The following is a 17,293-nucleotide window of genomic DNA, read 5'->3' on the forward strand; positions in this document are numbered from 1 at the left end:
AGTGGCAAAAATTATTGGGAAAAAAGATCTGACCTGTAAACAGCAAGATCCAAGATGATCTGGTTGTTTTCTTCATCATCTTTCAGAGAGAAATGAAGCCTAAAGACAATGACAAGAAACAGCTCCAGGATAAATACTGCTGGAGTGAGTAAGCAAACATTACAGCATAGTTCAAATGTCAGCAATTTTAGATGAATACAAACACCATTTAGACAATGTCATGTGATAATTTAGAAACAGTTGCCATTTGCTCCAGTACTGGCATTTGAGACAAGGTCATTCTGATATTTATTTTCTGTTCTCCCTACTCAAACCACAAGAAAGAGGAAAAAATCCTCCGCTGAAGGTCGGTTAAAATTAAGCTTATTTTGACAATGCAGAACGAGAGACATCTGCTGGTGAAACCTGTCTGCTCTATTACATCTTCACAGAAAAAACAGTTCCAAAATGCAAGAAAAACACAGATCTTTGTAATTCTAACCTTATTGTATGTTCAAAAGACATGCACTTTATTCATAGTAATTAATTTGTCCCAAGTATAAAAATCTGTCTGTGTATTTCCAGAGTAAAACATGATCTGCATAATATCCTTGATTCTATAAGCTTTATATGTACTGAAAATGAGCCTGTAGATTGTATTAGCTGTATTTTTGTGATTTGTTGGCTGTGTTCTTAAAATTGGGAATGAATCTTATCAGTTATAAATTGATGCAATCTATTATTACAACTGTAAGGAGATCTAGTCTAGACTTACAAGTTCTGCTCATATGCTCAAATATTTCCCATGCATGAAAGCAGGGGGAAAAAAGAATGAAATTACCTACAAAAGAGAAGCTTTTGATAAATTAGTTATTAGTATTATATGAAGGGATTTTGCTTAATATAATTTATCTGGGCTATTTCAGTGACATTAAAATACTTAAAAAAGATGGGTTCTGGTAATAGAAAGATGCTCAAATGTTACCAGATTTGAAGAAAAATTTTTTCAGCAACAAAAATATTTCCCAGATATGCTTTTCACTCCTGGATCTCCTATATTCTGGGACAGTCAATTTGCAAGAAAGTTTACAGGTTGTAGTTTACAAGTATTTTTTATTGGAAAAGTGCAGAGAATACAAAACAGTTTTATTTCCTGTCTTACTGCATCACTGATCTTGAGAATCCACTAAAACATGAAGGGTGAACAAGAGGACAGAATTATAAAATTTCCAGGAGGAATCTTAATTAGAACTGAAGTACAGAAACAGTCTGTCCTCAGCAGCAAGCAGCTATTCCTCTTGCTAACTTTCCAAAAGAACATCAGAGAAGTTTGGACATTTTTATGGACGTGAGACTTCCACGTTGAAGCAAAAACTTTGGAGAACACCATCTGCTTATTTGTATCTCTTTCTTTATGTCTCTCCAATACACTGCCAGATTGCACTGAACAGCTGTGACATTCTTGTTGAAGTCATGACAAAAAATGCTCATTGGTCTGGCTCTATGTGGGCACATCCACAGACTAAATTCAGAAAACTCGGGTGACACAAACAAGGATGCTACTAACAGTGAACTCTGTTTCTTCTAAAAAAGATAGCTAGAGATTTAGTCTAAATGTCCCTGCTTTTTGGAGGTGCAAGTAACTTCTACTAACAAAAGATTTAAATTATTTTAGGCTTGTCTTTTTGGATTAGAAAATCATACAAATATTTTTTTAGTCAATACATTTTTACTGGAAAAAGTATATCAATACAATGGAAAGTATCTCCTGGTACAGACAGACTAAACATGGCTCTACATGACACTAAACTCTTGCACTGCCTTTAGTTCTCTCTGTTCTACTGAAAAATGTGCACTGCATATAATTTCTTGAATTTGCAAGGATTTCTAAATTTCCAAGATTTAGAAAGCAGTCTTCATGCTTATGATAATCATGTGCATAGATTTGGTTTTGCAGAGGTCAGTGGCCACTTTCTCATCCCACTCTGCTGCAGGAGACCCTATGGGGAGCTGTTGATAAGGAAAAATATTTGCACTCAGTCCCCTGCTTTCCCCTAGAAAATGAAAGTTTGGTTCAAGTAAAAACAATGGCTGATATCCCTGGAAACTCATTCCAAAACACCTGAAAATCCAAGTGCCTTTGTCAATGGTAAAACACAAGACACTCCTCTGTAACCCCGTCCTCTGTTGCTGGAGACCTCACTCAGGGCCACAGGGCCTCTTGCCAGAAGCTGATTACCCTTTCACCTGTCATCAGAGGACAGAATTATTTTGTCCAGAAATATTACTGGAATGTATTTTTTCACATTTTAAGTGACTTGTCATACACATTTATCTTCAACAGTTAAACTTTTTACACTATTAGAAGATGCTCCAAGAAAGAGCCTTACTATAGAAGGGAAAAGACTAAAATATCTTATATATTTTACAAAAAAACAAGTTCTTCAATCTTTAAAGAGGAAGTTGTTAAATTAAACAATCCTTAACACATAATGCAATGACAACTGATTCTTCTTCCAGCATCAGAATATAAATTTAGAATCCACTTTTCCCACAAGGAATATAATACTGCAACAAAAATTTCTCAGCCTTCTTATTTTTGGATTGTCACATATATTGAAATAGCTGCCCAAATCAACTGCAGAGAGATTAGACTGCTTAATCTCTTAACCTTACATACTTAGGCACATTCACATTCAGAACTTTTCCTTCTGCAGTGACCAATGTCCAAGCAGTCTTCTCTCTCTTTTTTGATTCCCTTAATGAAACAGAAAGAAAAATTGTTTATGGTTAATCAATAAAAAGTTGCATTATTGTGTAAAATAGCAAAAATAAAGAAGAGGATGGCAAGACATAAGAATTATCTGGTATTTGATGTAAGGCTACAATTTAGAGCAGAAGCAAAACAGATTGCATCATGGGTCCAATTGCACATTAAGAACATCATCTAAACATGAGCAAATAATTTATAATGTCACAACTTACATGGACAGTGACTTCTTCTGTATATCACCATGTCCTTATCAAACAGAAATATATCAAATTATCTGGTATACCACAAGAAAATAAGGATGGCTTAAATGTATGTAATGGAACATTTTTCTAGTTATAAATGGTGAAACTCATCATGAGGTGTTGCCACTGATAACTGGTTTGATGTATGGGCAAGCAATTCTAAAGAGTTTTATTCATGCTCACTTGATTACTCCCACTGAACAAATGCCTGGGTTGCCTTCAAACAGCATCTGTCTCTCAATCACTAATTTTGCTCTAGCAAGAAGAATTTTAATGGTCAAAAGATTAAAAGCAGCATTAAATAGGATACGGTAGGACCAAAGGGCAGACATCTAGAATAGATTATTTGTTGATGCATAAATTACATTTTTTGCTGTGTTCTTACTTCAAAAAATGCAATACATATTCCAGATTTACTCATGATGTACTGATATATTACTTTAACATTTACTGTCCATTTCCAGCTATGAGCAATTAAACTAAACTGACTTTCATTTAGTACAATAAACAAGCTATGATAAATTTATCTGCCCAAAGTAGATCACAGTAAGATTATTAAGACTTGTAATACTGGTATTAATATATTGATACTTGTAATACTGGTATTTTCCTGTGTAAATGTTTAGATTATGAGCATGGGAAGGAAGAGCAAGGAATTTTAGTAACATGAAAAAGAAAAGTCTGATCACACCTAAGTAAAAATATGGAGTTTTCTTTAAAAATACAGCACTGTAATTGTCACATTGCATTAATCCACTCTTCAATAAAGTGGTCATACCCACTATATTGACCACTCTTCAGCTGGTCAATATAGTGGGTATGACCACTTTAATCACCATATTAAAAGGGAAAACATTTCTCCAAAAAACCCCAACAACAATGCATTGTTTCTTTTCTGTTCCTGAACCTATTTCTTACCATAAATTCAAGACTAAGAGCATGTTAAAGGTAAATCACTAATGATAGATATAAGATATTATAGATTTAGAACACCTTGGGGAAAAAGCCCATAAAAACAGATTTGGTCTATAAATACAAGGGATTTGAAGAAGAAAGAAAAACATTTAAATAAACCTACTGAAACGACTACATAAAACCAATTTCTGTTTAAGAAAGACAATTGTCCAAGTGTTAAACATTATCCTATAACATAAATCAGCTTTTGTGTGGGATTTGTGGGCTGCCAGTCTCCACACCTGAATTCCTAGACTTTACACTTAAATGCAAAGTGAATGAACCACCACTGTCCAAAGGATGTTCTCAGAAACACCTCACAAATTATATCCTACCACCTGTTAGCTTTTAACAATCTGTTCCCAGATGAAATTGTCTATTCATGTGAGCCATTTTAAGGAGATGCTGTGAAACTTTCTCAACACCAAATCAAATGACCCATAAAAGGATTTTTAAACTCTTTCAAATGCTTTGGGAATTCAGAAAAATTCAGAAATTAATTATTATATCTTTATTATAACACTGTTTGGACTGTCCTTGAATTTTTAGAGGGAAGCATTTGGAACACATTTGCTTTTGACTAGACCAAGGCATTTCCAAACACAGCAAAACTCAAACTGGCTAGAAACTGAGTTTCACAGAAGTTCTTCCAGGAAAGTGCTAGAACTTGAATTAATAATAACAACAAGTTATGCACATTTCCAGATTTCCTGGAGAATTCCCTAGAACTGACTTTTTCAATACTTAGCCTTGACAAAAATTTTAAAAAGCAAGTCCTTAAAAAGAACAGCTAAAAAAACCTCCAGCACAAAGTATGTTATATAAGTAGAAGACAGAGAGGGGGAAAAAAAAGACACTGTAAACAACAAGACACTGTTTACAATGTCTGTGGAACTGATAAGCCAGAAGCAATAAAATACTGCAGGGTTTTGCTATTATCTGCATATATTTTGCATGTTCAGCAAAACAAGGAACAAATTTATGAAGTTTTAAAGGCTTTTCAGGGACCAGACTTCTTCAGATTTACCATGCCAAATAGCACAGATAAAAGAATCTTATGACTTGTGACAAATATCTTTGATAAAGTATGAGAAAAAAATTATCAGTTACATGGAAGAAGTGCCTGAAATGCCACTTGGGCAAAAAACTTGTAGCATGGCCTGCTTTACATAATGCAATCTGCAGTATGGATAAATGTTTTTAGCAGAAAGTTAAATGTTGAACTACACAAAACAGTTAGCTGCCAGAAAAGTGGAACTTCTAAACTGCATAAAAATAAGTTGAAAAAAACCTATATTTAAAAACTCTGAGGAAAAATAAAATAAGGAGTACAAAATGAAGTTTAGAAAATGAAAGAAAACAAAATCAATAATCTGAATATTTCGTTTAGACTGTATAAGTCTATTTTAACAATCAACAGGCATTTAAGCTGTCATTTCTCAGTAACATTTAATGTCAGGCAATCATCTGCCTGTTCTCTGCACCTTTGAAAATTTCTCCTCCAATTCATCAAGATATTAAAACAAAGAAGTACCTTGCGTTGTCTTTAGCTCTCCTTTTTTCTTCCATGTATCTGTGAGTTTCTAATCTAGATTCTGGAGTGTATGGTGTAGGCTCCTCCCAAAATTTTCTGTCTTCATCATCATCATCATTTTCAACAGTTCTGCATCTTTCTTGCTCTCCATCTGCTTCTGCCTGATTGGGTTTTTCCTGTGGGGAGTCTGGGCTACACAAGATCACTGAAATATTACCCCAATGAAGTGAAGGAAAAGTAACTTGCTAATAAATTACTGCAATAATATTTTTTAACCCAATAATAACTGTACAATTCCTATCAAGATTGGTATCTTATATATTTGGAGAACATTCTCTGCTCTGCTTCTTTTGTCAATCAACAAAGCACATTTTGACATAATGTTTTTTATTTACCTGACTATGAAGTGATAGTATGGCTGTACCTAATCCCCTGAAAACCCTGAGAGATAGTTCAACAGATTTAATTTCAGAAAAGAATTTTCAGATACCCTCACAACTTTCAGGTGAGAAAAAACCTTCCGTCCATGTGCTGTTTAAGAATTCCCAACATTAGATCAGGAATTTATATGGTAGCAATGAGCATCTCCTCAAATACAATCTTAACACCTGAATAATTTTTTCCCCCTAGCTGTAAGCTTCTATAAATCTCTATCAATAGAGAGAGACAACTAAATTTATGATACAGGTGTGATCTATGAGGACAAATTTCTGCAGGCAGCTTCATGGAACAGTTTCTATGGGATTAAAAATAAAATGGGCAGCAAGTGCAATAGAGGATGACACCAGACAAAAATCCTGCTGCTGCCCAGGTAATGTCAGTGACATGAAATGGCAGAAATGGGAAAACCAACACCAAAGGCCTGCAATATTCCATTTCAGCCCTCAGAGGCTGAAGATGATACTATGGCAAAAGCAATTATAGATGAACAGCTGCTTTCTCTGGAACCCCTGCTTTACCTTAAACAACAATTTCCAGCTGTTCTCCTGAAAGAAACTATTAATTAAACTATTTTGGCACCCAGACAACTTAGCTTGGAGTTTTGGGACAAAAAATTCTTTTGAACTGTGTCTGCAGGTCAATAATAAATTATGTTTGTAACTAATTATATTTTTCATTAGAGGTAACATGCATGAGGAGAAATAACTCTGCTTGAATCAACAATAACGATGAACAAAATACTTAAGTGGAATTATATAAATTCTTTAATGGAAAAAGCCAAACTTGTGAATAAAGAAAGAATAATGTTTACTCACAAACTGTTATTGTTCACTGTTACCTGTCACATCCAGGCTTAGAGTCCATTTGTTTCTGTTTCTCATCCTTTTTTTCTTGCATCCTTCTTTGAGCCTCTTCCTTTTCTCTGGCCCTTTTGAGAAGGTAAGCTGCTTCCTGTTCTCTGATTTTCCATTGCACTTCTGGATAGTCTTGAAGGGCTTTAATCCTCTCTGAACGTTCTATTTCTTTACTATCCAAATACTTCCCAAAGGAGAAAAAGTCAATATAAATATGTGAGAAAGTATAAATATATTCAAATCAATAAATCTATTCAATTGTAGTTTAATTTGGATAATTAAGCTCTGTCTATAATTAGAAATGCATCTTTCACATATCAAAAGCACTATGTGATTATACTTTATTACAAAGCATTAACAATTACTTTCTATTCAGATCTGAAAATGGTTTTGTGTTTCTAAGATCTGCTTTTAGCATTTTCCAGGAATTTTAATTAGTCTTACTAGACTATACAGTAGAGACTCCCTTCAGCCATTTCTGGTCTTTGTCTGATTTTGATTCAACCCAAAATGATTTCTTTTGATGTCTAAGCTTGCTGCCAACTGAGAAAGTTGAATCTACTCTTAATAAGTTAAGCAGTGCCTGTGCTTCTCTGAGGAAAATTGTGAGAACATCTTTCAGGCCTGAGACTGCTTCATTGGCAGGAAATCATTACATCAGCTCAGTCACAGCACAAAACCACAATCTCAGTGTCTATTTCCAGCCAAGGCAATGTAGTGCAGTTTTACACCAATTTGTATTTTTTTCTGTCTCACACTCAGGTTTAGTACATATTGCTGGAATGGTACCAACAACCCACTAGCTCTCTGCAATCATGCTAATAATTTAAAAATACATTGTATATAACAACCATGAGGAAAAAACTGCCAGAACTGTAAAACACATTTATTTGAAAAAAACAAAAAACCTGAAAAACTTTTGTTTAAGAATCTCCAATAAAGATGACAGAAAAGTTAATGAATAATTGTGGTTCCATCAGAATGGAACCAATTATTATCATATTATTTATTGTAGTCATTTCTTCTTTGGAATAGAATTTAATTTCCTGTGAACATTAAAAAAAAGTCTAGTGGTTTTCCAAGTACAGGTTTTTTTTTGTTTAGGCTAAGTATGTTCAGTCAACAGCACTCATATTTTATTTGGATTTAAGTTTTAAAATCTTACTTTTAATTTCTGAAGAGTTGCCACTACAAATTGTCTATAACCTTCAAATTCAGTACATGGGTTACCCATTAAAAACAACTCCTTCAGATGAATATTGCATTTTAGTGATTCAATGCTGGAGAGTTCACCAATGAAATTTGCTGTCAGGTCAAGTTTCTTCAATTCTTCACAGCCTGTTTGAAAGAAGCCTTAATTCAATTTGTCCATAACATAACTGTACACATGATATACATACACACATACACAATTGGATATAAAACTGTCTCCATTTGTGCTCTGTAAACTGATTTCATTCTATCAGAACTCATCTTTTCCAAGACTCTTTCTGAGTGAGAGTGACTCACAGCTAAAGTTTATGAGCTTACAATATTTACAGGAATAAAACAAACTCAATAAAATACAAAATACCATAACATTATTGGCTTTATCAGTATCAAAACTTTGTGAACATTCATGGATGAGCTATTAAATATTTAATTTTCAGATAAGCTGGATTTCCTTTTTAACAGTCTGATTGCCATGATATCCCTTCTCAGCTAAGTCTCAATCATATGGCTAAAATCCAGTCCAATTGCTTAAAGACAGCAGGATTAATTATGAGTTTCATTTCTGAGTATGGGTAATCTCTGGCAATATTATTCAAGTACAAAGACAAGACTTCCCAAAAACTCACTGCAAGTTATATTTTCCACTCTGTGGACTCAGCTGTCATTGTAAACACTTTATCATTGGTTAAATTGCAACAACTGGTGAGAAAGTGTTTGTACTAAAACAATTCATTACAAACAGAAACTATAAATTAGATAACAAGATGATCTGGAAAATCTGATTTTTAAATTTATTAGCCTTTCCTGTTATCATAATGTGTCCATGAATCATAAACTTGACTCTAAGAGTAAAAACTTGAGCTGAGAGTAAGCTCAACTTTGATTCACATCACTGTAATCATTTTCCTTTCCTGGTCTATCTGCTAAGTTTTATGCACAGTTGGGCTGTAAGAGAGTAAACAACATGGAACAATTTATTAGGGGATTTAAAGAACCCAAATTTATGCAAGGGCCAATCCCAAAGGTTGTAACTCCTAAGTAAATGACAAATCACAGTAATAAATAATACAGCCTGATAGCTGAGCTTAAAATTTAGTGGCACGAAAAAAAATGCAACTTTCTCAGCAAATTCCCAAATATGTACTACACTACCTACTTCTTCACTATTTTCAAATTTGTGTTTAGTCTATTTGCTTGTTTTCTTATTTAAGCCATCCCCTTGAATCAGTTTGCAGACTTAAAAGCACAAAGTAAACCAACCAAGCACTCAACTAAACCAACAAAAGAAAAACAAAATGAAACCAAAACACACATACAAATAACCAACCAACCAATCAGTTTGTTTGTTTTGGTTTTTTTAACTGTTCCTTTGTCAAGTTGGATATAAAGGTTCAGCAGCTGGCCTAATCCGAACTGAGAAACAGAAAACAATCAAGTCATAAATTATTCAAGTAATATGGAATGTGTTTATGGCTTGCTCCAAGTGTTAGATTTTAATCTTGGAAAGCGCCATATTTTGCACATGAAATGTGCAAAAGTGACAGGATAAAGGATTAAACACAGATAAAACAGACAGGATTCCAAGCAATGAAGAGAAAAAAAATCCTCTGAAAACCTCTTTTAAAAAACTCAGACCCTCAATGCAACCTGTGCTGAGCACAGAACCTTCTTGCGTGTGACATTTGATTCCTGAAGATGAAACGTGACCCGGAGACATTTAGGAAAGTTCAAAGAGAAAAATTCAGCAGTAGGAAGTGCTTGCCACAAAAAAGAACCTACTGAAACCCTGCACCCAAGGATCATTTACACATCCACAAAATACCCCCACAGGTGGGCATGCTTAATGGCTTCCACCCTCTTTTACACAGAGTCACAACTTCAGTGTTCTAATCTGAAAAGGCAAAATGGCTTTTTTCAAAATCTGACCTTCCAGATTTTCAATTCTTTCAATGTTGTTCAAAGCTACATTTAAATATTCCAGCTTCTTTAGTTTGCTCACATTTTCTGCAACAAAACATAGATGGATTACTTCAGTTTTCAGCACTGGAAAGTATGATGATTTCACCTGCTTACCTTAAAGCAACAATGAAGCAGAAAAACGGCAAAGGACAAATCAGAATATGTACCACATTACTGGACATTAATATTTTAATGTTAATAAAAAGACAAAACAAAAAAGTTTTCTGAAAACATAAAATAAAAAAGCAAAAAGAAACAAGGAAAGTTTTAAACACATTTTAATCACAAATCCATAAAACACATATCTAATTCAAGAGGAATGGCTGAAAAAGCATAGTGAGACATTCCATCTTGGGAAATGTGAGATATCTACAAATTCAGTGACATGAATCCTACCACAGTTTGCAAAGAACTTGAAGAGGTATTTTCTACAGAATTCACAAACGATGACATCAATTTCTCAGCAAGAACTTGTGCAGCTTAGTTTGGATGTTTGTTTTTGCAATATTTCTGTAATGAAATGAAAATTTCTCTATTTCTGTACGTTGGGAGAGCTGTGTTGAAGGCAGTGGCACCACTCACACTCACAGGGGATGCCTGAGAAGCCCCTGCCTGCTCATGAGAGCTGCATCAAGGTTTGCTTTAAGAAGAGAAAAGACACAGCCCAACAGAGCCAATATAAACCATTTCTCTGTGATATTCAGAGATATAGAAGAGTGCTTGGAACTGCTGTGTCCTCTGAAAGGAGTTGCTGGTATCCAGTGGAAAGAAAAACTCCTCAACTTCAATATTTTGCAACACAGCCACCATTGACAATTATTTTGGTCACCACTATAGTGTGGGGAGGGCTTGGTGCGGCTTGTTTTCGTTGTTTTTTGATTTGGGGTTGTTTTTTATTTTGCATTTGTTATTAAAGTATTACCTCAGAAAGCTGTCATGTTACACAAGAATATATGAATCAGCAAGATGCATACTCTTTCAACTCCTACAGTTAGATTATGGTAACCCAAAAAAACTGCTAGTCTCAAAAATGAAACTGCTGAAAAAATTTTGGGTTCAAAAAGCAACAGTCTGAATGTGGTATCCTGTGCTAACCTGAAGGAGGCCTGAGTGTTGACAGAAAAACCACAAGATGACATCTTGTGCCTTATTAAGAACTCATTAATAGAGAGAAGACCAACTTATTTTAGTCCTTCTTTTGATGGGGCAAAGAAGCACAAAGCAGTTTAAAAAACTGGTTTTCTCTGGGAAAAGATTCCTCCACTTTAGAAAATTCTAAATCTCTCACTTTAGATTTCCTGATGAGTCCCTTGAGAAAACTTAAAGGATTTGCCTACAATTTCTGAGCACAGAACTTCCTCCTAAAACCTTAGGATTTTTGTTTTCCTCTTGAGGAACTTCTAAGAGATATTCTAACATAATTTCTGACCACTTCCAGCTTTTCATTGTTCATCTAGACAATATGTGTAGAATCTAAGCTTTTCAAGCCCAAGGCTTGATGTCACATCTTTCAATATGGAAAAAAAAACAAGGTATGAAATTATATCTTGTTCTGTGGTGCAGGAAGACCATTAAGGCTTTGTTGCAGAAAGTTTGGTTCAAGCACACAAGAAAGTATTTTATCTGAATAAAAATTATTTCAGTGTTAACAAAAAATATGATTTGCATGAAAATGAAATTTTGAAAAGAGCCTGAAAGAGCTAATTCTGCGGTATCACAGCCCATGGTATACGGTAAACTCTTTGACTCTCTCCCACAAGACGGAATATTTAAACTATATCCTGACTTTTGAAATTTAAATCCATGAAAGGTGTTTCATACTCATATTCTAGTGACTTGTATCTCAGATCTCAGTAGTATATTTTTAATTTTAAATTTCCCTTAAAAATTTCTGACCTTCTTATAAATTCAATAGAGAAACCAGGAAAGGAACTCTTGATAGGAGCACATTCCCTTAAGTATAGCAGGATTTTTTTTTTTTTCTGATTTCAAAATTATGCATGTGAATACATTTTAAAAGAACCATACTGACAACAGACTTACCAATTTTGGGAATTAGGTTATTCTGAAGATAGAGAATTTTTAAATCTCGACACCATTTGTCAAGATGCTCTAGCTTTTCTATTTCCTGCTGATGCAAAGAGATTTCTTCCAGTGAAAAAATTTCACAGTTGTTATGCTCTGCACGTCTTCTAACGAGATCTTCAGTGACTGAAAGAAACATTGGATGTCATATTTCCCTTTAATCATTTTCTGCCATCTGACTTATGAGCAAATTATAAAATCATTAAAATATTTTGTTCCACCATACCAAATAGCCCAGTAGGAATGACAACAAAAATAAAATCTGGCAGAAATGATATCAAGATATTAAGTACTAGATAGCTTTGACCCACTCTGCCACAGTAAACATCTTTTGTGAAACACAATCACGTCACCTGGAACATCTGGAAAGATCCATTTGAAAACTGCTGAGTCTTCCATAAGAATGTGATACAACCCTTGCAGAAATTAACCCAGCAGCCACTATTTTCAGCATAGCTTGGGTTGCAGATTGATTCATGTAGACAAGTAGTGGAGTGTTTTATGCTGTTTTATTTCCAGATGCCAGATGTTCACATCCCAGACAGCAGCAGGGGGTGGGGGGGAAGCAAACCACAGTGTGTCATCATATTCTTCCAGCAGCACAGGGTGCACAGAATAAATGCTGAAAGTGGGCAGATATTTTTTATTCCATAGCTAACTCATGCTTATGAATATTTTATGTTAGAATGAAATGTATACCTGGTATTTCTTAGGCACTACCAGCTCATCAGAGCCAGCAGAGGAGTTTCAGTGGCTGAAAAGCACCAGAGACCTGGGTTCAGTTATCATGTTGTAATATTTAATGCCAGGCAGTCTAACAGTGAAAAGGCTCTGTATCATGAAGGTAAAGAAATCCTACAAGAACCAGTGCTCACTCCTGAGCTAGATAACAGAACTTTGTTTACAGCACACTGCACAAAAGGTGCCAGCATTTTCCTCTCCTTGACAAGCACTGGGCTATAGTGAAGTACTGAGGAAAACCACAGGCTTTTATCAAGTTAGCACAGGCATTTTCATGATTTTTAACGCTGAAAAAAAACCCAAAAAGCTTTACAAAAAGGATATGAAGAACAGTAAGTAAAAAGAAAAAATATATAAAGAGCTGTGAAAACAAACTTCCTACCATGCATTAATTAAAAGGAGTCTTTACTTTGTCTCAGGGAGGTTTTGTGAAATCATCCAGCTTTATCAGAGGTCCTGGAATGGCTGCACACATTCCCATGGACCAGCAAACTGCGTACCAGTACAGCCCAAACTCTCATGTGTCCGTACAGCTCCTCTATCTGCAGTCTTCAGGAAAGGGTGAAACTGGTTGTATTTATATTATATTATTTATAAATGCCCAGGCTTAAATCACCCTTCTGCTCAAAAGAGTTTCACCTGACAGAATTAATTTACAGAATTAAATGTGGAGATACAGATATTGGTTGAAGGGGGAACCTATCTGCACAAAAATCATTTTGGGAAAGGTGTCTTTGTCTCTTCTAACCACATTGAGCAGGTTTACTGCATCTGAACAATCATCTGCCCTTCCAGTTGAACTTGATTAAAGTAACAGAGAAAAGAGAAAAAAAAAGTCAATAATCATGGCTAAATACTTCATCTTCACAGTAACTATGAAAAAACACTGACATTTCTATTAAGTTACTTGGCAAATCTGCTGGAAATTGAAAGAAAAAAAAAAGTCTGCTTACTACTGTGTTTGGCTGCAGATTTTTCAGTGGCACTATTACCAGGTAATTTTGAGCAGGAAAACAATACTCCCCAGTCTGCATATATACACACTGGTGGTGTGAAAAATGCATATTTTATGATTGGCTTTTCACAAATATTAAAATGAATTTAATATGTGTTATGTTAGAAAGTAATCCTGTATTAATTTTCTTAAGTAGTGTGTTAAATATAGGTTTAGGTTATAACATAATGTTAAAATAGAAACTATGTATGTAAGATACTTTTTCTAAAGAGAGAACTTGCACTGAGATAGCAGCCACAGGAGGACACCTTAATCTTTAAGAGAAAAAGAATTTATTGCCCCATTATCAGAAGAAACGAACTTCTTCCTGCCTTGCTCAGCCCTGGAGACGCCGTCAGGATTCAGAGGAAGAAGGTGTCACTGACCAGACAGAATCCTGTGTTTGAATGGATTCTATGCACCATGCATGAGGTGTATGAATATGCAACAGACTATTGCTTTTAAGGGTTAATCCTCTGTTAATGTGTGTCCTTTTTTGGGCTTATTTTGCCCAGAAAATGTACCTGGACATCTGCAACTCTTTGTCTCTATTGTATCATATTGTCCTAATCCAAACTGTCCAAATTATTATTACTCTAATTATATTACTAATTTTATAACCATTTTATTACTATTAAACTTTAAAAATTTTAAAAACAAGTGATTGGCATTTTTCACAGGTGGCAATATTATGCTCCATACCCTTTATAGAAAAAAAAGTCATACAAACTATTCTTGAAAGCTTAATTACAGCCCAATTTCCATTTGCTGATGAAAATTGAAATTATTTTTGCAGCAATTCTGCAAAAATGTCCACTTTCATTAACAGATGATTTGCAAAGAAGACAGTCTTTCACAATAGAAGCTACAGTGAAGCTTTAGAACCTAGTTTGACATCCTGTTGTAGGGAACTGCCTGAATATTTGACATTTTGTGTAAGATCTAGTTCATTGAAGAGGAATGAGGGAAACAAGCTTGCAAGAGAAAACAAATATTACATAAAATTTTAAATAACAGCATCTCCAGGACATTGACAAACACACTGAACTCAATAAAACGTTCATTAACCAGATTTTCTGGTGTTGGTTGCAGTAATAGGAGACTGGAGCAACAGCCTGAGAGATCACAGCTACTCCCAGGTTGGCATCTGGGATGGCATCAATCAAGTGGAGAGAATAGATCTTGAAGTTCTAATGCCTGGGCTTCCAAAAATGACATGTTTTACTCAAGAAAAGAAGCAGAAATGAGGGATAACAATAAAGAAATTGAAAGAATAAGCAGATGGACAGCTGCAGGTGTAGCAGGAAATGGTGAGGGAAGCTGCATTTCAGAAAAGTAAAGTATGCAACCATTACTTTTAGACTCAAATTCATGCTGCGCTGTTCAGGAGATAAAGTCATTCTCCTTCAGGCAGTGCCTGCTCCAAGAGGGCAGCTGCCAGCTTCCTGCAGGGAGAAGGAGCTCCTGTCCAAAGCACTGTGTCAGCCCAGCACGGGACTGGCAGTCCAGCGATAATATACCATCAAAACAGATTACAAGAAAAATCACAGAGGAAGGGAACTCCTTTTTCATGAGTAAAAGGTGTGAGCACTCAGTCTTTTGGGCCATACTACTGTTAAAAGATGATCAATTCATAAGTAACAGTATAGGGTGTTTTACCTCATTTGGGGTTTTTACACATCTGACATAAGCCATCCTATCCAGCACCCCACCTTGCAGGGCCACCCCAGTCCCCACTGCTGGCCCTCTCAGGGCTGCTTTGGGATGCAAGGAACCCCTGTGCTTCTCATGGTGAGATAAAATGGGGGTTATTACCAGAGAGGAGGAAAATCTCACAATTATCCAAGGCAGGCAGGAGTGCAGGGAGCTGCCAGGGGACTGTGGGGATGGTGTAGAAGGGAGACAACTGTGCCGAGAGGGAATGTGAACCAGAGAATTGTTTAGATTGGAAAACACCCTTAAGATCATCTAGTACAACCCAGCACTGCCAAATCCACTATGAAACCGTCTCCCTAAATGTCACATCTACTTGAGTTTTAAATAACTCCAGGCGTATTGACTCCACCAGCTCCCCGCTCAGCCTGTTCCAGTGCTTGAGAATAAATTTTTCCCAATATCTAAGCTAAACTTTCCCTGGCACAACTTGAGGCCATTTCTTGGCCTGGCACAGGCGAGAAGCGGGCGGCCGCCCCATGGCCACAGACTCCTTTCAGGGAGTTGTAGGGAGCCATGAGGTCTCCTCTGAGCCCCCAGGCTGAGCACCCCCAGCTCAGCTCCTCATCGGACTTGTGCTCCAGCCCCTTCCCCAGCTTTGTCGCCCTTCTCCGGACACGAAGGAGGCGCGCAGGCCCTGCCGTCCTGGGGAGGAGGGCAGGGCCCGGGGAGGGGAGGGAAGCGGCGCTCTCCGACACTCACTGCGCACCATGGCCGCCCGCAGGCACCGCCGCCATTCCCGGCCGCGCCTCAGCGCTGCCACAGCAACGGCCGCGGGCGGCGGCGCTGAGGCGGATCCCGGCCCTGCCCTCCCTCGGCAGGCCGCGATCAGGGAGTTCTTTTCCTCGGGCGTAAATCTCGCGTCTCGTCCTTTGCGTGACACTTCTGTCCTCCTCCTGCGTATCCGTCAGCTGGTTTGCCTCACACATTTTGGGCTGAAAGCTTGTTTTCCGTTGTTTGTCTAAGCAGCCTGTTCCAGTGATTCACAGTCCTGTACAATTTTAGCATCCTAGAACAGTTTAGGTTGGAAAAGACCTGTAAAATCACCAAGTCCATCCGTTAATCTGACACTGCCAAGTCATTGTGAAAAGCGCCAATCACTTGGGCTTTTTTTAAATTTTAAAAGTTTAATAGTAATAAAATGGTTATAAAAATAGTAATATTTGAATTAGGACAATATGAGACAATAGAACGAAAGAGTTACAGATGTCCGGGTACATTTTTCTGGGCAGCACAAGCCTGAAAAAGGACCCCCTTTAACAAAGGATTAACCCTTAAAAACAACAGCCTGTTGTATATTTATACACTTCATACATGATGCATAAATTCTATTCAAATACAAGATTCTGTCTGGTCATGGTCAACAACTTCCTCTGAATCCTAACAGCGCCTTTGAGGCAGGAAGAAGTTCATTTCTTCTGATAATGGGGCAATAAATTATTTTTTCTCTGAAAAATTTAGGTGTCTTGTGGCTGCTATTTCACTGCAAGCCCTTTCTTTAAAAAAGATACTTTTAAAAAAAGTATCTTACATAGCATAGTTTCTAATTTAACATTTTTTATAACTTAAAACTATATTTAACACAGTACTTAAGAGAATTAATACAGCATTACTTTCTAACACAACACATATAATATTCATTTTAATATTTGCGAAAAGCCAATCATAAAATGCATGCATTTTTCACACTTTCTAACACAACATATAATATTCATTTTAATATTTACAAAAAGCCAATCATAAAATACGCATTTTTCACACTACTAAATCATGTCCCCTAGTGCCAGGGCTACACCTCTTCCAGATTTTTCC

At 36.2% G+C, this 17,293-nt stretch overlaps 1 protein-coding gene across 3 annotated transcripts in view; it reads right to left on the reverse strand.

Moving 5' to 3' along the window:
- Nucleotides 1–16,520, reverse strand: part of DNAAF11 (dynein axonemal assembly factor 11) — a 40,375-nt gene extending 23,855 nt beyond the window's left edge. Inside the window, exons 1-8 of one of the 3 annotated variants that reach the window (XM_074557168.1) lie at nt 16,191–16,520; nt 11,992–12,159; nt 9,916–9,993; nt 7,943–8,115; nt 6,762–6,961; nt 5,483–5,674; nt 2,660–2,737; nt 34–99 (exon numbers count right to left, since the gene is read on the reverse strand). In XM_074557168.1, the coding sequence (XP_074413269.1) occupies nt 34–99; nt 2,660–2,737; nt 5,483–5,674; nt 6,762–6,961; nt 7,943–8,115; nt 9,916–9,993; nt 11,992–12,159; nt 16,191–16,410 (1,175 nt within the window). In that variant the 5' untranslated portion in view covers nt 16,411–16,520. Of the gene's footprint in view, nt 1–33; nt 100–2,659; nt 2,738–5,482; nt 5,675–6,761; nt 6,962–7,942; nt 8,116–9,915; nt 9,994–11,991; nt 12,160–16,183 lie in introns of all 3 variants that reach the window. The other 2 variants (XM_074557185.1, XM_074557177.1) reach the window with 2 other exon arrangements.
- Nucleotides 16,521–17,293: the final 773 nt, after the last annotated feature.

This window comes from Zonotrichia albicollis, chromosome 1 (assembly GCF_047830755.1).
Source record: "Zonotrichia albicollis isolate bZonAlb1 chromosome 1, bZonAlb1.hap1, whole genome shotgun sequence".
In the NCBI taxonomy this organism is placed as follows: domain Eukaryota; kingdom Metazoa; phylum Chordata; class Aves; order Passeriformes; family Passerellidae; genus Zonotrichia; species Zonotrichia albicollis.